A 20875-nucleotide genomic window follows, 5' to 3' on the forward strand; every position below is an offset into this window, starting at 1 on the left:
ACCCGTTATAGTGCGGTCCTCCCGAGACCACCGCGTTAGTAACGGGGTCGCGAAAAACAAAATGGCCGCCGCCAAAAAAATATATTTTTTTAAATGGCCGCCGCGCGCCCGATCGGGAGGGAGTAAGGAGGGAAGGAAGGAATGGGTGTCCGGAAGCCCTACACGTCCCCCAGCAGCGGCCCTCTGAGTCCAGCCGCAACCTGCTCCTTACCTCCCACCACCGGCATCCATCCCCCTCCACCGGCATCCACTTCCTCCCCCCCCCCCGAGGCCCCCACTCCTAACAGCCCTCCGCAGCATAATCAGTTTTGGGCCTAGCCCACGCGGCCCTCCGAGTCCCAGCCTGCTCCTCACTCACCCTCCTCCCGACATTCCCCCTCCTCCCGACACCCCCCCTCCTCCCAACACCCCCCCCTCCTCCCGACACACCCCCCTCCTCCCGACACACCCCCCCCCCCTCCTGATGCCAGCTCCGCTCCGATCTCCAAAAGGTAGGGAGGGGGAGTGGGAGGTGTGAGTGTGGTGTGCTGTGAGTGTTGTGAGAGTGTGCTGTGAGAGTGTGCTGTGAGAGTGTGCTGGGAGAGTGTGCTGGGAGTGTGTGCTGGGAGTGCTGATAGTGTGTGCAGTGTGAGTGTGTGCTGTGAGCAGTGTGCAGTGTGAGTGTGTGCTGTGAGCAGTGTGCAGTGAGAGTGTGTGCAGTGAGAGTGTGTGCAGTGAGAGTGTGTGCAGTGAGAGTGTGTGCAGTGAGAGTGTGTGCAGTGAGAGTGTGTGCAGTGAGAGTGTGTGCAGTGAGAGTGTGTGCAGTGAGAGTGTGTGCATTGAGTGCTGGGAGTGTGTGCAGTGAGTGCTGAGAGTGTGTGCAGTGAGTGCTGAGAGTGTGTGCAGTGAGTGCTGAGAGTGTGTGCAGTGAGTGCTGGGAGTGTGTGCAGTGAGTGCTGGGAGTGTGTGCAGTGAGTGCTGGGAGTGTGTGCAGTGAGTGCTGAGAGTGTGTGCAGTGAGTGCTGAGAGTGTGTGCAGTGAGTGCTGAGAGTGTGTGCAGTGAGTGCTGAGAGTGTGTGCAGTGAGTGCTGAGAGTGTGTGCAGTGAGTGCTGAGAGTGTGTGCAGTGAGTGCTGAGAGTGTGTGCAGTGAGTGCTGAGAGTGCTGAGAGTGTGTGCAGTGAGTGCTGAGAGTGTGTGCAGTGAGTGCTGAGAGTGTGTGCAGTGTGTGCAGTGAGCAGTGTGTGCAGGGAGTGTGCGCAGTGAGTGCTGGGAGTGTGCGCAGTGAGTGCTGGGAGTGTGCGCAGTGAGTGCTGGGAGTGTGTGCAGTGAGTGCTGAGTGTGTGCAGCGAGAGTGTGTGCAGCGAGAGTGTGTGCAGCGAGAGTGTGTGCAGCGAGAGTGTGTGCAGCGAGAGTGTGTGCAGCGAGAGTGTGTGCAGCGAGAGTGTGTGCAGCGAGAGTGTGTGCAGCGAGAGTGTGTGCAGCGAGAGTGTGTGCAGCGAGAGTGTGAGCAGCGACAGTGTGCGCAGCGAGAGTGTGCGCAGCGAGTGTGCGCAGCGAGTGTGCGCAGCGAGAGTGTGCGCAGCGAGAGTGTGCGCAGCGAGTGTGCGCAGCGAGAGTGTGCGCAGCGAGAGTGTGCGCAGCGAGAGTGTGCGCAGTGAGAGCTGGGAGTGTGTTCAGTGTGCAAAAAAAATTTTTAAAAATGTATTTATTTATTTTAAAACGGGAGCCACGTGAAAACCGCGTTATATGCGGATTCGCATTATATAGGGGCGCGCTATAACGGGGTTCAGCTATATATATTTTTTTTTTTAAATTTTTTTTTCACACACACACACACACACACACACACACACACACACACACACACACACACACACACACACACACACACACACACACACACACACACACACACACACACACACACACACACACACACCAGTATATCAGTTTTAGGTTATGTATATTCGTGTGTACATCAATTGGCTGTCACGCTGTGCTCACCGCAAACGAGGTGGGACCAAGGTGCTGAGGTGGGAATGGACAACACACCACCCACAGCCATGTGGGCTCGTTTTGAGTGTAGAATAGTCTGGATATCCGGGCCGGGGCAGGAGAGGTATGGGTAGTAGAAGGTACTGTTAGCCAAGTCCGGGGTTAGAGAGAGGAACGTAGTCGTATTACCGTATGCCAAGGTCGGGAGAGGAGAGAGCGGGGTGGTCGTATTGCCGTAAGCCAAGATTGAATGCCAGAGGTTCGGAAAAGTCGTATTGCCGTGAGCCAAAGTCGGGTGCCAGAGGTTCGGAGTAGTCGAGGAGGAACCCGGTTCGGTACACGGGGTCAGGACTGAAAGACAAGACTAGGAAGGCAGAGAGTGATGAGAACAGCAACTGGTTCTATGCTCAGCCAAAGTGCCAGTGGCACAGCGGAGCATAAGTAGGCAAGGAAGTCCAATGGGAAAGCAGGAGCGTGGGGTGTGCTTCCAGCGAGGGCTGCCTAAGGGCAGAGTGCAGTAGCAGGAAGTACCTATGGAGAAGGGAGGCAGGGCTAGGTGCAGAGTAGCACTGTGTGTGATCGCGCCTCTGTGCGCGCAGAGGGGAATCCTATTTGGCTGGCACTGTGCACACGTGCGTGGGGTTGCAGCAGCATTGCTCCTCGAGCCTCACATTGACCAAATAGGAAGATTGTTCCTTTAAATGAATATTTAATGTTGATCGTATAGGAGGATTCCCGATTGGTCCAGTAATGCTTTTTAAACTGTGAGTGTAACCTCTAATGTGAGCTCCTGACGAAGCACGTGTTGGGGTGTTCCTCTTTTGTTACCAGTGTCGGGGGTAGGTGGGGGGAGGTGGGTTATGTTTTATATTTGGGTCTAGTCCGGTGGCGAGGTTCCTAAACTTAACCATGGTTCCCAGGTGTTGTGGAATTGTGGCATTTTTTGCTTGAGCATTGCTGTTAGTCTTTCCATGCTCATGACTAAGTTTATTCTGTTTACTACTGTCCTTCTCGAGGGTGCTTTCAGTTGTTTCCAGGCTGCTGCAACCGTACATCTTGCTGCTGTGAGTATGGCCGACATCAGTCTGGCCTCGGGGGCCGGGATGTCCTCTATTGGGCTGCCCAGCACGTATGTCAGAGGGTCCAGTGGAACCTCCAGACCCAGGGTCTCATCCAGCAAGCTCTGGATTCTGGTCCAGAATTTCTGGATTTCGGGACATGTCCACCATATGTGGGCCATGTCCCCTTTTTGTCCACATCCCCTCCAGCACAGGTCCGATGCGCCGGGGAAGATCTGGCTCAATCTACTCGGGGTCAGGTACCAATGAAATAATATTTTGTATATGTTTTCTTTTGTTACTGAGCAGATTGAAGGGTATATACCAGTTTTTAACTGCACTAGGTTATATAAGCATATGCTTTGATATTTTAACCCCTTCTGGGCTTATTTCACATAACACTAGTATGCATTTAGCGTAGGTACCTGCTATAATGAGACTTACCTTGACGTGGTTAGCAGGCTTGGCATTATTTGATCAAAGGATGTATACCAAAAGTCTCCTTTTTTGTTATAGGTATTTACATACATACTCCCCATTGACTGCTATCCCAAAGGGAGAAGCGCAGGAATTCACTTTTTGTTTTGTTTAATTATGAACATGTTTATACGTTTGGTAAACTTTACCTAAATAAATTGTATTTAGCAATACATTTTTCTGATCCCCCGTGCGCGGTTCTCTACTTTTGTTTTTAGTCCCACTTAGCTATTGAAAATGAAAGCTTGGAGGACCAGGACTAGAATTTTATGATGACAGGGGGAGGTTGGCAATACCATGTCAGTGCCGCGCCGGCGGGGAATATTGCCAGGCTCGGTACAGGACATGTGATGCGGGGACTCTTACCTTCTCCGCAGCCATCTCTCCCTGCATGGTCCCTCATCACGCCGCTGCGTCGTCAAATGGCGTTGCCATGACGTTACGCGACGTGGTACGGCGTCACGTGACGTCCCATTGTTATGGCAAAGCGACGCCATGATGAGGGAACCTGCAGGAAGAGATGGCAAAGGAGAAGGTCAGAGAGTTACAGAGGCCCCGCGCTGTCCCCCCGCAAGCAGTTTAATTGTTGTGGTGAAGAGCACGGGGTCTCTGTAACAGTGGGGCTCAGTGCAGTGGCACTGCCATCAAGCCGGCACTGCATGTCACCAGTGCTCACCCACCTCCATTTCTGCCCAGTGTTTCCCAATGCTTAGTTGTCTGGCCCTCAGTTCCCAATAATATATTAATAGTCCTGTGTATTTTACATTCATATTTCAGTGTAAATTGCCCCATGTTCAGAGCTATAGAACAATACAGTTTATTGATAATTAATAAGCAGAAAAACAATAATAAACTCTATAATAGAAAGGTAAATTGTGTATTGTCTCTCGGGTTACCTGCAGCACACGTGCAGCCACAGACACAATCTGTGGGAAGAAGACTATGTTATGTCGGAACTTCTCTTGCATGTCACATAGGAACAGGACGCTGGAACGCTGACCCAGTATTCCTATACGGCTTAGAGACATCTTCGCTGCCTGTGGCAGGGGAAGAAAAAAAAAATGAAAATTAAAGGCCAGCGTGTAACAATTTCTACAACTATTCCAAGTCGTCATTGAGAGTGATGAGCTAATGGAGTTGGAAAATACAGGTGAGTTTTGTAGAAATGTGCGTTTTATTAATATTACTGTATACATGAGTAATTTCAAATCCTGGGGAACCCACAAAAAGTGCTAACATCGAACTGCAGCTGTGATACCTTTTAATGGACCAACATGTCAGTTGTACAAGGTTGATGAAGAGACTTCTACAGTCTCAAAAACGTATGCAGAAGAAACCCTTGGACGACGCATATGTTGGTCCATTAAAAAAGGTATTAAACTACGAAAATGGAAACAAAAGAAAACAGCGCACAACGCCAAATAGTGAAGTAAATTCAACAATGTATTATCAGATTAAAAAGGGGGTAATATATCTGCGCAGATATATTACCCCCTTTTTAATCTGATAATACATTGTTGAATTTACTTCACTATTTGGCGTTGTGCGCTGTTTTCTTTTGTTTCCATTCTCTTAGTGTGTGTGGGGTGCTGAGCCACCCCTGTGTTTACAGCTGCAGACGCCCTTATCCCCAACACGGTTATGTGGCATTTATTATTTAATGCATAATTAATTCACTGTGGGATTTGTGGTTCAATTTTTTATTAATTTTTCTTCACTTATTTGATGGTATAGTCACTGCACTGTGTTTATTTCTATATTTATACTTAATAGGTAGTTAGGTATTAGCGCACAGTTTTGTTTTTTGATTAAACTACGAAGTATCTTACTCTCTCGGGACCAATACAACCACTAGCACCCTTTACTGAATGCAACTGGAAATTCAGTAGGTCACTACACTATAATAAAAGCAGCTATCCGCTATCTCCCCAGAAGCCTACAAGTTTAACTCGTATTGTTATATTTTTTATTTTATTTGTGAAGCGCCAACATATTCCGTAGCATGGTACACTGGGGGTACAGAGATTTAATAATGACAGAGTTACATACATGTAAGAACAAACATGCACAAACGGTAATCAGGGCCTTGCTTGTAAATGTTGGTACAGTATATTGCACAGTGAGCAAGATAATTTTTTTTTTAGTGATAAAGATCCTAATTTTCTTAATCTTTAGTGTCTGAGGTTATCATGGTAATCTTTAGACAGCACTGGCCTCTAGGGAGAGCTCCATTTTAAACATGGCGGACATTTAATATTTTAAAAGCTCATCTCTCCGAGAGAGAATCATATTGTTAAAATAAAAAACAGGGTTGGAAAGGGAAAAAGATCTCTTAAAGTAAAAAATAAAAAGCAAACTGGCAATCAGCATGGACAGCGGCTTTAACCTTTAAAGTGCCGGCGATAGGCGGCACCAGAGAGCCATACCGTAGGACCACCAGCCATGTGATCGCTCCAGGAGGGCACCTTTAAAGGTGAAGCAAGGATGTTCTCGTGTCAATTTGCACCAATTCCAAATATATTTAAAAAAAAAAAACCTGTGATTGATTTTCTTAGGAGAATAATTTTTTTTAGGCACTGAGGTTACCACCACCTCGACCTGGAGATTTTAACTCACACAAAATAAAAAGTAACAGTGGTAAAGGCGGGTACACTCCATTATATAATTGTGCCAATTAACTCCACTCTTAAGTGCTCCTAGAACATGCCCAATTTTTTTTCTCTGCAGAGTAAAATTGACACAAAGGCCAATATTTACTAAGACATTCTGGTGCTGAAAAACATATATGGCCCATTCAAGTGAATAGGTAGTTAGATTAATTTGTTGCACAGGAAAACCCTATTATGGCATAAAACAGCTGAGTGAATTGCACTTCATACAGTGACACAAATGCAAAATAGCATTTAAAAAGTAACTTCGTAGCAACAACACTGCATTTAAAAAAGGTGAACACAGTTCAGATTTCATTATCACCTCTCCCTGGGCAATTCACTCTACAGTAGATCTCTGTGCCTCCGTTAGATTGTAAGCTCTTGTGCGTGTTACATTTTCTGTACAATACTGAGTACATTCCAAGCGCAACAGAATTAACTGTCTTAGCATCAACGCTCAAGTAATAACCAACAGCTCATCACAATGACATCCATCCACTCTCAGAATTGCTTCCCATAACTGTCTTTTCCCAGTCTCTGTGTGGGAAGGCAAACTAGGAATGGCACCTATAAAAAGAAGGTAGCGCCGAACTTACTTGCAGAGATCCACTGATATTTAAAAAAAATATGTAAACATATTACTTTTTAATGTGTCCAAAGCTATGCTCATATCCACATTTAGCAGCAATATTAGTATACATCACATGCTGGATGACTGATGATACAAACTGGTGTGGACATGATTTTGCATCCTTTTATTAAAGTGTTACAGCTTGTACATTAATTACATTACATTCATGCAAACAAGTGTCAAACTATGACTGTAATACCTTTGTTTTGCTAAATCAGTAGTATGTTGCCAGTATAATGACAGATAATATATGTATAAGTAGCATTGCGTTGGGAGGTATACTTCACCTTGAAAAGAACACACGTTTCCCTTCCTGCATGAGAGCTATGTCCCTGCCCAACCAATCAGCAGCAAATGAAACAGTCAGCTCTGGGTACAGCTCCGCCTATCAGCATCCAGATGCTGGGGCTCTCTGCACCAATGAATGCTCAGTTGCTCTGGCAACAGTCTCGCCTCCCTAAGGACAAAGCTTTACCCAATCAGAGCCTGAAAAGTAGATGAGAGCGGGGTCTGGAATAAACGCAATAAAGCGGTTAAACAGTTCCCCACCCCCAATCTGTAGCTTGTGAGGATACCAGGGTAACATTATCCTGCAATGGGCTCTGGGGAGAACTCCATTTTAATCTCCCTGAAGAAACAGATTTTGAACAATAAAAAAAGCAAGACAATATCTCATTTAAAAAAATAAATGGTGATCAGTGCAGACTGCTGCTTTAACTCTTTGACTGGGATTATGGTCCCTGCGTGGCCACGTGCGATCGAGCGCGCCGCCGCCACCGCACGCACTCCTGCAACCCAAGCGATTTGTGAACTTGGCTGCAGGAGATTGTAGACGCGTGGCGGACGCATCACGAAGCTTGTTCGCCCTCATTGGCTGAACCAGCTCACGTGCGCCGACGTCACGCTGCAACCGCCTGAAAACACAGATTTTCTTGCATGCCGAGAACGCTGCCGCTTCAACGCACTCCTTTGCCGGCCGTTGCGCAGGCAGAGGGGTAGCTCCCATTACATAATACAACGGCGCTTGCCGTGCGCACGCAGCGACGCCGGCACCATAATCCCAGCCTTTGAGTGCCAGAGCCCCTCCTGCGACTCGCGATCGCGTGATCCCGACATCACCGATAATAGGAACGGAAGAGAAGCGCCCCCTTATGTTCCTTTTATGGCTAGAAAAGGATCAAGTATGTGCCTCTTTAATGAATCATTATTAAAAAAATCCACTGCTGGCTAATTAAAGATTACGACGAATCTCTTAAAGGATTTTTGTCTAGTAGCATGAAGGCTGTGTTTCCTGGTCTGCAGTGTCAAAAGAAACTACTGTTGGCAAACAGCCTCGCTCCTGATTTTTTTAAAAATCTGGATATATCTGTAATGAATAAAGTAGCTTACTGTTTATATTTGCAGCTCTTCTAAACACTGGTACTGCTCACAAAGAAGTGGTGTTTCACTTAGTGTGGACATGGTTCTGGCTCTTCATATATCTTAATTTGGATTGTGCATTTGTATAAAAGCTATAGTACACTGCGTTAATAATCCATTAAAGACATGGGAGGAGATATTTTTATAAATCATTAGGACAGTTCGTAATTTACTTCCTGATGCTATTTATCAGACAGTGCTAGTCTATTACCTCTCCACACCTTCCTCATTCACCAGTCCACACCTCTGGCACCTACCTAGCTTCTGCTAATTATGGTAATCCTCTCGCCACACCACTTGAAGACACACTGCACAGTTTATCTCCTCCCTATAACATAATTCACTGTTACAGTATATCCTGCCTCCTGTCTGTGATGCTACAGGGCATGCGAGGAAGAGATCTGAGAGGTTTTGGAAACTCTGTACAATATATTTTTTATATGATATTCATTCTGGTTGGTTCATCACAATGTACATCCAATCCATATGTCTCAGGGACTAAGAAGTATGAAAATGAATACAATTTAATTTGCTTGTCAATCAAGTATTTTCGCTTCCATTAGTTTACCCTATAGTCAGGGAGCCAATCAGGAGAGGGAGAAGGAGAACAAAGGGTCTTGCATGTGCAAGATTTTGTTCAATATAAAGTGATATCACAGAAAAGCTAGGCGTAGGTAAAATAAATCATCCCCCTATTCATCCCAAGGGCAGTACAAAGGACTCAGGGCCATCCTTTATGGTTGGAAGAATGGAGATTTCACCAGAAACAAAGGAAAATGTTCTTTACAGTAAGGGCAGTTACTATGTGGAATTCATTACACATGAAGACTTTCATGGCAGATCCAATAGATACTGTATCTTCAACAAAAGGTTGGACATCTTTTTAGAAAGTAAAGGTTATAGGTATATACTGTACCAAATAAGTAAACATGGAAAGGATGTTGATCCAGGTAGTAGTCTGCCAATAGAGTCAGGAAGGAATTTATTTTTCCCCTTATGAGATATTATTGGATGATATGTCACTGGGGTTTTTTGTTTGCCTTCCTCTGGATCACAATTCTGTAAGTACAAATGTAGAATAAGTATCTGTCGTCTAAATTTAACATAGGTTGAACTCGATGGACGCATGTCTTTTTTCAACCTCATCTACTATGTAACTATGTTTAGTAGAGTCCCCTATTACCTCTGGTGCGGGGGAGGGGAAGGATGCAGAGAGGCTGATCGGAGCCGCCGGAGCTCCGCGGCGGACCCATAGGAGGGGGCCGACATCTTGGATTTCACGCATGCGCATAGTAGTGCTGTGCGCATGAGCAGATCGTCAGTTAGTTGCTGCGGCCATCTTAAAACGGCTCCGCAAGGGACTACAAGTCCCAGGCTTCTCTAGGGTAGGCACCACATGTGGAGTCTCAGCCAATAGGGTTTTATCCAGGGCAGGAACCAGGATATCTTTAGCGCATGAAAACCACGAGCGTCAGTCGGAGCAGAGGAGGCATCGGAAAGCTGTGCTTCTCTGGACTAGGCCAAGTATTGCCCAGTAGGCACCAGCTAGGCCCTGAGCCCCTCTAGCTTGTGTATTGTGGCGAAGGCTCCAGATAGGGACGCTTTCCTTTAGCGTACACTGGTACTATTACATCGGTGTCCGGACGGCCAGGACCAGGGCCCTATAGACATCACAGGAGACACTCCTGCTGGAACTCCCCCATGTGGCGGATCACACCTGTAAGGCGAGAGGTGATTTTGCAGACCCCGCATCGTGGGACCACTGATGCAGCCCTGCTGAACCCCGGTTCTGCATAATACTCTACTCGTAGCCAGGAAGGTACCCACCGTGCACCACCACATCTCAGGGAGGGTAGCGCAACCTTCGTAGACTTTGGGGTGGGCACTGTTCCGTGGACACTGGGTCGTAGGTGCCTGTGGTACCCTCCGTACTGGGGGGTGGGGGGGACATTGGGTTATCACATTGCTTTGCTGCATTGGTGTGATATATGTATTGTTGTTATATTGTTAATGTATGTTAAGTAAATACATGTTATATACCAGCCAGCCAACGCTGGGATCCCTCATAGGTGGAGCGTTGTACCGAGAGTCGAAATAGCTCACCCCAGGCTCCCAGTGGCGAAGGCTTAGGCCTCCTGTGAGCCACAGATATATTCAGCACGCATAGTTCCCTTAGTCATAGGGAAAGGGAGCTACATATGTACCAAACAACATTTTCTTAAGAAAAAGGAAAAAACGGCGCCTTACAAGTCCATAACAGTGAATGTTCTGGAAATTCAATACGAATTGGGAGAAATGTCCAAAGAGAGGTTCCTTCAATTCCTTGACCAGATACAGATTCCTCCGTGTGTTCGTGATATGAAAGAAAACAAAGGGAGAAATATAGTGCAACAATGCCAGTATAGTAAAAAGCTAACACTGTCTGTGAACATAAAACAATAACTCACATGACTATACAAAAACACACAACAAGACAGATATGGGACAAACAATGACAAGGCTGTAAAGATAAAAGAGCTAATTTAATACAAAATAAAACAATAATATAATGATGGATGATGGACAAGAACGATCGCTGGTCCGGTGGGTTAAAACCGAAACCCTACTCACAGAATGGGTGATATAGTCAGGCAATGAATAAAGGCCGCCACAGAATACACAGTCCTCCTCCGGTCACATCAGAGCTTCCACAGAACTGCTCCTTTGCTTCACCGCGTTCCTCGGCGGATGTTCCGTCACTGGGAGGCGGGCCTTGGGAGGAAGGTACTTCCTGCTTCCGATTCACTCCTGACGCGCTGATCTCGTCAATCTCGTCGAACAAGCTCTGGGAATTGCCCTACGCCCGAATCTGTATCTGGTCAAGGAATTGAAGGAACCTCTCTTTGGACATTTCTCCCAATTCGTATTGAATTTCCAGAACATTCGCTGTTATGGACTTGTAAGGCGCCGGTTTTTCCTTTTTCTTAATGTCTTATTTTGATTTGTACTAATCATTATCTACCAGGCAGCCTAGCCCACCATTAGGGGGCCAACCCCTAGAGAGGGGGCATTCACTCACTCACTCACTCATCTTAGCGCTATTCAGACACCATTTTCTTTTTTCTTGTTTAAACAACATTTTGTAAAATTATTTTGAAATAGGTGATTTTGTAATCACTCACATACAGCAGCAATATCGTCATTTACAGTATAATCAATTTTTATTTTTTTTTAACTTATTTCAAACCAGGAGCTTAACATCTCTCTATTTATCTCTGGGAATCCCTCCATTTCCCAGATACTTATCGGTCAAGTTTACAGTGTTTTTGTTTGGCATTTAAATTGCCGTCCACAGTCGCTTCCTATTGGTCTGCGGGACTGGCGAGATTTGGCGGACATTTTATTTCCCCTAGAGGGAGAAGAAACATCAGTAGCATCAGATTTGAATATCTGGGGAGCCGGAGGTTAGGGAGCGAAATATAGTGCAGTTAAAAAAACATAACAAAAAACGAAATAATCCCCAAATCTTTTTTTTTTTTCTCTCTAAATTGTAGTGTTTTATGTTAAATAAAATATAATAGTTAACCTCAACCTCTGGATTTTCTTCCTGCTTGAAATAAATTCCCCTCAAAATATTATGTTTGTGGCATCATACACTCCACAACATACAGTACGTGCACCCACTTTTTGCACAGGATGCTTGTTTTTCAGTAAACCTGCCAGAAAGGGGAGTGTTCATATTTACCTTCTGAGGGTTGTTGTGAGCAGGGTTGCCACCTTCTACTGAAGGCCATCTCGGAGAAAACATTCTATCTCACCTGCAGCGGCGTGGTGCGGCGGCGTCTCCTGCATCTCCCCCTGTAACTCCTATGAACTTGGCTGTGCGGAGATAAATGACGCCGCGTTAACATGTCAACAGGATGCTACGTGATATCATGACGTTACGAGGCGTCAAGTTGCCATGGCAATGCACTGCTGCGTAGCATGGTGTCGTCATGTAGCGTCCCGTTGTCATGGCAACGGGCGTCCCATGTTCACGCAGCCATGTTCACTGGAGTTGCAGGGGGAGAAGCAGGAGAATGCCGGAGGATTCACGAGACGCTGCCGCACCACGCCTCCACCCGGAGATTAAGGCCTTGACCCCGCTGCCTACTACAGCGTCCGCTGTGGCGGACACTGCACGGACGAGAGCCCTCCCCTCAATGGCGCCGGGCCCGCTGCGAGGGGGGGCCGCAGCGCTGGGGCGAGGGTTGCTCCTGCTCTCAATAGAATTGCTGCTCTCAATAGAATTGAGAGCAGGACTCGCGACGAGCGATACGGCACGCCCCCCCGGCGGTTCAGCCAATGAGGGCGAACCTGCCGGGTGACGTCATGGCCGCGCCCCGTCACTCCCCCACCACGCCCCCCCCCCGGTCTCTCTTCCTGCAGTGAGCTGCAGACCAGGGAATCGGCTGCACTTGTCGCCAATCTCGCGGGCGCGTTGAAGTTACCGGGGCTTAGCCTTAGAAGCTGAACCCGGAGGTATGCACCCAAAACCCATAGTCTCCAGGTCAAACCCAGAGTGGTGGCAACCCCGGTTGGCAGTTTATTGCTTCATTTGTGTGTGTTTTTTTTTTTTAAAGGGTTGAGGACCTACTTATATATGATGGAATTGGTCTAATAACAATCTGCATATTTAAAACCTGTACCTTTCAATTCCCTGGGTATCGAATTTCGGTCCAGATTCATCAAGTGCCGGTACGGGTTAGCACATTCAAGTAAATGGGAGTTAACGTGTGCCAACGTATACCCGATCTTGATGACTCTGGGCCTTAGAATTTAGCAATGCTACAGAATCAGGCTTTGACATGTTCCCTGTTCATCTCCAGGGTAGGACGTCTTTGTGAGACTAATCCATTTCGCAAGCAGATCATCACTTAAAGTTGCTCTGTGACAGGTCCGTAGTGCAGCTTTAGCCATGCTCAGGGTTGAATTTGAATTGGACAGAGCTGCAGAGAACACACGTACAGTATAGTTTATCTGTTCTCAGCTGCCAGGCGCTAGTGCCTGAATATTAAAGGCTAACAAATTAGATTACTAAATGAACCAACTTGTTTCCAATCTCCTTTGTGTGAGTGCACCGGTCCTGGAGGTACTGCAACCCCAGGTCAATGCCGGGACTGGACAGGGCAAGCTCTTCCATCTCCCTGGTCAAAAAAAACATTTAATATATGGTCCCCTGATAGGGGACGTATCGTATATTAAACTGATAAGTACAGATACTACATTTGATCTTAGCCGAGAAGCGATGAGATAAGTAAATTTCAAACCGTGAGTATTGCAGGGGTCTGCTCATGCAGACACTGCTTCTATCCTATGGGACTAATACATTAAACAGTGACTTATGCTATCTCACTGTATGAAGAGGTTTTACATGGAGAGGGGTTCATGAAGGAAGTGAGGGGTGCCTTTGCCACACAGGTCATTGAAGAAGGGTGTTCCACGGCGTGGTTCTGTTTCCCCCCTCTCCCTCCCTCCCATCCTCCCTCTGATGACCGGTCTCACCGGGGACTCATTGCCCTTTGTACATTTGTAGCTCATACGATCGATCGTAGGAGACACGATTGAATTGTATCACATTCACATTTTCATTATGGAAGAACTTTGTTCATGATTCATATATTTTTCTGTCTGTACATTTATATGAATATCAATTTCTTCATTTTTGGAGCTTTTGAATAATTTTCTCCCTGAATCTAGTTCTCACTGTGCAGACCCACTGTGTCACGTTTTTATATACTGCGCTGCGTAGAAGAAAGCTATATATTATCCAACAGATATTGTATAAAAAAAAGGTTGGGTATCTTTATAGAAAGAGATATACCAAATAAGTAAACATGGGAAGGATGTTGATCCAGGGGGTAATCTGATTGCAATTCTTGGAGTCAGGAAGAATTTTATTTTTCCCTTTATGAGATACAGTATCATTAGATAATGTGTCACTGGAGTTTTTTGTTTGCCTTCCTCTGGAATAATATACTGTAAGTACGGATATAGGATAAAGTATCTGTCGTTTAAATTTGGCCTAGGTTAAACTTGATGGACGTACAGTATGTATTTTTCCAACCTTATCTACTATGTAACTATGTAACAAGGACTAATTGTAGTAAAGTATAAATGTAATACAATAAATAAACTATAAGTATGTGTGCTAGGTAGCACTCCACACAAATGTGGAAACACAAATAGTGTAGTTTGAAAAATATGGTGCAAGGGAACAGGGAGAACCTCAAACCCCCCAGGGTAAATCACAAAAATATACAGTGGTTCCCAGCACATAATCAGATGTGTCAATTTAGAAAAATAATGATTTTGTATTGAGATATAGATGCAAAATACAGAGCCAGTCTAAATGCAGGTCTTGAGGGAAATCCTAACGGAACAGAACTATATACAGGAATGGGAGGGAGAGGGCGGGATGGGAGGGAGGGGGGGGATGGGAGGGAGGGATGGGAGGTGAAACAAGGGAATGAGGAAACACAAGGAAACAAAGGGAGGGGGAAAATACGCACAAAACCACGTTATGGATGTGGTGATAACAATATTAGGGGGGCAACATTTCGGGGCCTAAATCGCCACTTCTTCATGCCCGTTCCCACAGACTGGAGCAGCCTGTGATACTTCTCTATTTGAACACCTCCTATCCAATCCTATCCAATTTAGGCCCTGAAACGTATTTCATACATAACGTGTTTTTGTGCTTATTTTCCCCATCCCTTTGTTTCCTTGTGTTTCCTCATTCCCTTGTTTCCCCTCCCATCCCGCCCTCTCCCTCCCATATATAGTTCTGTTTTGTTAGGATTTCCCTCAAGAACTGCATTTAGACTGGCTCTGTATTTTGCACCTATATCTCAATACAAAATAATTATTTTTCTAAATTGACAATTTGTCTGACTGATAGTGTGCTGGGAACCACTGTATAGTTTTACAATAAATAAACTATGTCAAAAACGAAGGTTGTTATTAGTTCTTATTAGGAATGTATTCAATTTTTAAGTGGGGGCATGGCTGGGTGTGGCTAGTAGCTTTTTTGGTTGGGCGAGTAGCTTTTTGGGTAATTTGTCAAGCCTTGCACATAACTATACATGAAAACCAATATAAATAACTTACAGTGAGGCCCTCTCCAACTGCTTCTCACAAGGAACCTCCTTCTAGAAATCTGGGGGGGTGCTATATATACCCTCCCATTTTTCTATGGTGACATCACTGGTCACAAGACCTACTGGGGAGTGGCTATCCTTTCTGCAAGTCAACCTGCATCAGCCTCTTTGGTATTACTAGGGCCTTAAGGGGTTAACAGTGTGGGCTCACACAGAGTAACGCCCCTTCTCTATCACATGGTGCTGGGATGACTCAACATAAGTTAAGCCCCGCCCCCTCCTGCTTTGTGACAGTGACATCAGTCAAGGCTATAAATTAAAGGGGAAGCTTCTGGAACACCGATCCCAGGAGTAGCTGAAGAATCACTATGAATAGCTTATACAGTATATAGTTTCTAGGTTTAGGACAGGGTAAGGATTCCCTTTTATTGTTTTATAGTTAGGGAAAGTACCCTGTTTATATAGAGCCCCGCCAAGATGATCTTATACTACGCCAAAGGCATACAGAGAGACAGATCATGCCCAGAGGGGGCTCCACAAGCCGCAGCCATAGGCATTGTTGGACCAGCCTGATCACAGAGGGCGTAGTATCAGGCCCGTCAGGGGTTCTGTGGCTATGGAGAGCTATACCAGCGCTGCAGAGCAAAGGGACTCTATAGGTAGCATAGTGGTTGTAAAGCTTCAACACCTTCCTAGCGGGCCGAGATGAGGGCAAACAAACAGTATACTGTAGGTCAAGAACACTCAATTTGACCTATTAAATGTGAGACTGTGCCTACAAGATAATAAAGCTGCTGTTTGAATGAATAAAGTTCCTGGCGCTCCTCACTGTATACCAACGCACAGCCTGCGTGAAACCTGCACCCTGAACAAGGTAACGCATCCTGAACAAGGTAATGGTAATGCATCCTGAGTATCAATGACACAGACACTGATGTAAACTCCCTAAGAGACCTGGGCAGGGAAAGTTACACATGATGGGGGGAAGCAACTCTGTGTGAGCTCATACAGTTAACCCTCTAGGGCCCTTAATCCTTCCACTACCATAGTAGTAGGTAGTGTGGTAGTATTGGACAAACAAATAGTACTGTAGAAGCTTTATGAAACTCACAGGGTTCTTCTTTTAGATTCCACCACAGGTCACTTCTCCCCAAAGAGGTTATTTTAATTTGTTTTATTAAAGTGGCATCCAATTTATCAAGGAAAACATTCCACTATTTTTAAAGTTCGGCGGCAACATGCGTGGCGGCGGAGCGTGGTCAAACTTTAAAAAATAGTAGTCACCGGTGGGACACTTCGCCATTTGACATTTCGCCGCGCTCCAAAAATATCCGCCACGTGCGCTCCTAATGTCCGCCGTGCACACTCCCACTCCTGACCACCCGCTCTGACTACAAGCCGGACAAGCCATCTCCGATAAGTGCATGTTTAAATGTCCTGCGCAGGACCGCTATACCGCCTAGAGCGCCCGCTCCAATGCGCCATCTTTAAATGTGAAGCGCACACATATAAAGATGACACGCTGGAGCGGAGCGGTCTAGACAGTGTAGCGATCTTGCGTGGGACATTTAAACATGCGCTTATCGGAGCTGGCTTGTCGGGCGGTCTGGCACCGCATCGCGCGCTTTTTGTCGGACATTGGGAGCGCACGCGGTGGACGTTTTTGGAGTGCGGTGAAATGTGAAGCGGCGAGGTGCTTTGCGGCCAGGTGACCCATCGGTGACTTGTCCTGGCGGAGGAGCGCCGGCGGAGTTTTGGTCACGGCCAAATGTCCCATTCTGCCTTTCCCAGACCTCTTTTATTTGTTTTTTTAACCACGACTGAAAGAAGGGGGTCCCCTGAGGTGAACCGCATTCATTTCATCACCGGGACCCCTTAGTTCCCAAGATTCATACTGGGAAAGTTGCCGCTGCTTCTTCATGATTATTTCAATCCTGTGTTACACGGACCCAATAGGAAACAGCGACGGATGACATTGCGACTTCTATTAGCCCGCATAACGCAGGAGATTTAAACCACCTTCTTGTTCCTCTGGAGGGGATGCTACGGGCGGCACCTGCCCCAGTAAGTATCTATGCAACCTCTGAGCTAAACAGGGAACCCCCTGCTCCCCAACTATTTAGGTAAAAAGAGGGCTAGTAAACAAAATAAAGGGGGACAGCACCTTTAATGCAACTTTGGTTTCCTTTGAATCTGGTGCTATTTTTGCAGAGCTTTGCAGCTGTCGGATAAATAGCCCCCCAAATAAGCTCAATGTTAAATAAGAGGTAACCATGAGTGGTCTTTGCTGCATATGGCTCAGGTGTGTCCAGTCAACCAGGAAACAGTTAAACACAGTGTGAAAACTGATCCTTTTCCACCTCCCCCTTCCTTAAACCTGTTAGACCAGTTCATTTATCCTTTACACAATACATTTGGCATGCAATCCTGCATGCGCACACCTGCAGATGGACCAGCCAGCTCGGGGATGTCACAGCAATGGCTCCTAATGCTTTAGACCGCTGTCGGCTGGCCCTCCTTTTTGCCGTGTTAATGGACCTGGCTGGAGTGGTGTCCCTTCTGGTTGGTATCTTCGCAGAGCTGCAGCTGAATGGCCAGGATTTTGGTGACCTGTTGATATACACTGGTGCAATACTGGTCTTTCTGAGCCTGATCGGCTGGATCTTCTGGTACACAGGCAACATTGAAATATCCCTGGAGGAGCTGCAGCAAGACTATGTGTCCAAGGACGGCACCCTTGCTCGGTTGGCCCGCAAGATCTCTCGCCACCTTTCCCACCATGATGTCAATCGTGTAGGCAGGAGGTGGAAGGATGAAGGACAAGGGGAAATGGGCAAACCAGATACACTGCAGCTGTCCAGACTGAAGGTCCCAAAGCAGGATCTACTAACAGGAGGCCTTGAGGCATAATGTGAGTTACATTCCTACCCCACCCATGGCTAGTCAATGGGACAGATAGCTACTGTAATTCTGCATATATTACTTTCTTTGAAAATATTACAGATACACAGAACCACAGTAATTGAGGCATATAAGAGCCATTTGACCAATCTAACCTGTATTTTTCCTCCGTTTGCTACAATATTGTAGACTACAGCTAAAGCTATTTTAGGATTAGGTCAATTTGTGCTACCCCCCTTGATCAATTATGTAGCCTTGACCCCACCTAATATACATATGTAATCTGTACCACTGGAAATCACCTCAAACTCTGTATAATGTTTGATATATTGTTGTAAATTGTGTCATGTAAGTGAAACGTTCACGAAAAACATAGGTCACAATTACATTTTCACGCTATATATATATATATAATAAGTTATATCACCTTTAGAGTGGCGGGGGTCCCAACGGTTCTGTGGCACTTGTGAGTCATGTGATCCCTTCAGGAGTGATCACGTGACCCGACCAGGCCCGCGAATGCTGGAAACGGCACTGAAAGGGATCTACGACGAAACGGACAGCCTGATTTCTCCCCCCCCTACCCCATCCCCCCCCATAATAGCCCTCTTTATATCCCCCATAATAGCCCTCTTTATATCCCCCATAATAGCCCTCTTTATATCCCCCATAATAGCCCTCAATCATCTCAAGTTTAAAAACAGCAAACTTGCCCACAGAAGCCTATATAAATGTAACTCCAATAATTTATAACACACACACATATACACACACATATACACAAACACACACACACACACACACACACAAAAATACATTACATGCTCAGAGGACAAGAGACTAAGATTAGTTTCTTGTCCCCTGAGCATGTCCTGCCCCTGTGTGTGTGTGTGTGTTATAAATCATAATTTTCTGACTATCTGGTGTCTGAGGTTACCATGGTAACTAATAGTTTGCACTGGGCTCTGAGGGCGAGCTCCATTTTATTCTCCCGGACACTTAATATTTCATCGACTTATATTTCCTGAATGAAGCATCAGCATTAAAAAAATAAAAACAGAGCTGGATAAGGCAAGAGAAGATCTCTTAAAGTAAGTAATATAACAATGTGTAAATAAAATGCTGATCGGCCTATTCCACCACTATCTATCCAGTCATTAAAGCACACAGCTTAAACCAATGTTTACCAACCTTGGGGCGCCCCTCCCCTTCTGGAGGCTTAAAAGGGGGTCTCAGTCAGAATGAAAGGAGGGATATACTTACTGGGAGATAAAAAGTTGCATAGAGTCCCAAAATGCAAAAAGACAGGGAGGGTTATTCATTAGATTAAACTGCAATATTGCAATCGGGACACTGTTGTATGAAAGTCACAATGACCTCAGGGAGTGAGACAAAGAGAAAAAAAAACCCAACAGATTTCATGCACTAATAACCAAACTGATATGTTCCACTATATATATATATATATATATATATATATATATATATATATATATATATATATATATATATATATATATATACATACATACATACATACATACATACATACATACATACATACATACATACAGTAGGGCCTCGCTTTACGGTGTTCTGCTCATACGGCATTTCCCAATGTATGCCCATATTCATTAGTTTCAGCGCTTGTTCTGTTTTTCCGGCGATTTTCGGCATTACACGCTCAACAGCAAAGTATCCGGCTGTCACTAAACAACAGTTTTAGTGCGTGCGCAACTCCTTGTCAGATGCAATTTGTCAGCGAAACAGTCGGTTTACAGCTCTGCATCTCTATTTTCAAAGGTACAACACAGTACAGTAGGGCCCCGCTATACGGCGATTTCCGCTTTATGGCGGCGGCCTGGAACGGAACCAGCCGTATTAGCGGGGCCCTGCTGTACATACATACAGAGAGTATGTAAGTGTTTGCATACATTTTTTTTTAGTGTGTTTGATACTGAACATATATTATATAAGACGGATGTTAGGTTTCAGGTCAGTGCAATGATCAAGGGCTGCCCTTTCATCAAAGTGGAGGTCAAGATCTTCTGGTTACTGTATCACTTAGCAACTACATTTATGTAAAATCTGTGACATTCCTCGGGAACCACTGTAACTATGAGATGTGTCCTTGGAAAATTATGTTTGGTCCATTCTACTGTTTCATATTCTGCGATTTATCTGAACTGGAGAGGTGGGTGGCACTTCTTATTTAAAAAGGCAATGGGGCCTATTCTAGTTGTTTCGATAACTAACTTATCGAGGATTCTGAGCAGTTCCCGAACAATTTGGCAAGTTTGCTATTCAGAAAGCTGCTCAAACACACCGAGCGGGAGCTGAAACACAGCTCCAACTTGCGTTTTTTATAAAATCACCCTATTCTAGAACCTCTGATGAGATCAAGGCACTCTCCTAGCGAGCGCCTCGCAAATTTCATCTCGCCACCCCAAGATGGGATTTGCGAGTAGTACTTAGAAAACAAAATATATTTTTATTGCATTGTATTGAAGCCGAGAGTCTCCGGAGCTGATACACATTAATACCAGCTCCGGAGACCCCCGGCTTTCATCCTATGTAAAAGAATTACATTTATAGGCAGCTTCATTACCTTAGCGGCTAAGGTAATGAAGGTGGTAAACACCAGT

At 45.5% G+C, this 20875-nt stretch overlaps 1 protein-coding gene and 1 pseudogene across 2 annotated transcripts in view; both read right to left on the reverse strand.

The window, feature by feature from the left end:
• The window catches only part of ISOC2 (isochorismatase domain containing 2), a 28519-nt gene extending 21348 nt beyond the window's left edge, over window positions 1–7171 (reverse strand). The window contains exons 1-2 of one of the 2 annotated variants that reach the window (XM_075605299.1): window positions 7080–7171; window positions 4407–4547 (exon numbers count right to left, since the gene is read on the reverse strand). In XM_075605299.1, the coding sequence (XP_075461414.1) occupies window positions 4407–4538 (132 nt within the window). In that variant the 5' untranslated portion in view covers window positions 4539–4547; window positions 7080–7171. Of the gene's footprint in view, window positions 1–4406; window positions 4548–6991 lie in introns of both variants that reach the window. The other variant, XM_075605300.1, reaches the window with a different exon arrangement.
• Window positions 7172–13299: 6128 nt separating this feature from the next.
• On the reverse strand, window positions 13300–13479 carry LOC142498214 (U2 spliceosomal RNA; annotated as a pseudogene).
• Window positions 13480–20875: the final 7396 nt, after the last annotated feature.

Source organism: Ascaphus truei, chromosome 6 (assembly GCF_040206685.1).
Source record: "Ascaphus truei isolate aAscTru1 chromosome 6, aAscTru1.hap1, whole genome shotgun sequence".
NCBI lineage: Eukaryota > Metazoa > Chordata > Amphibia > Anura > Ascaphidae > Ascaphus > Ascaphus truei.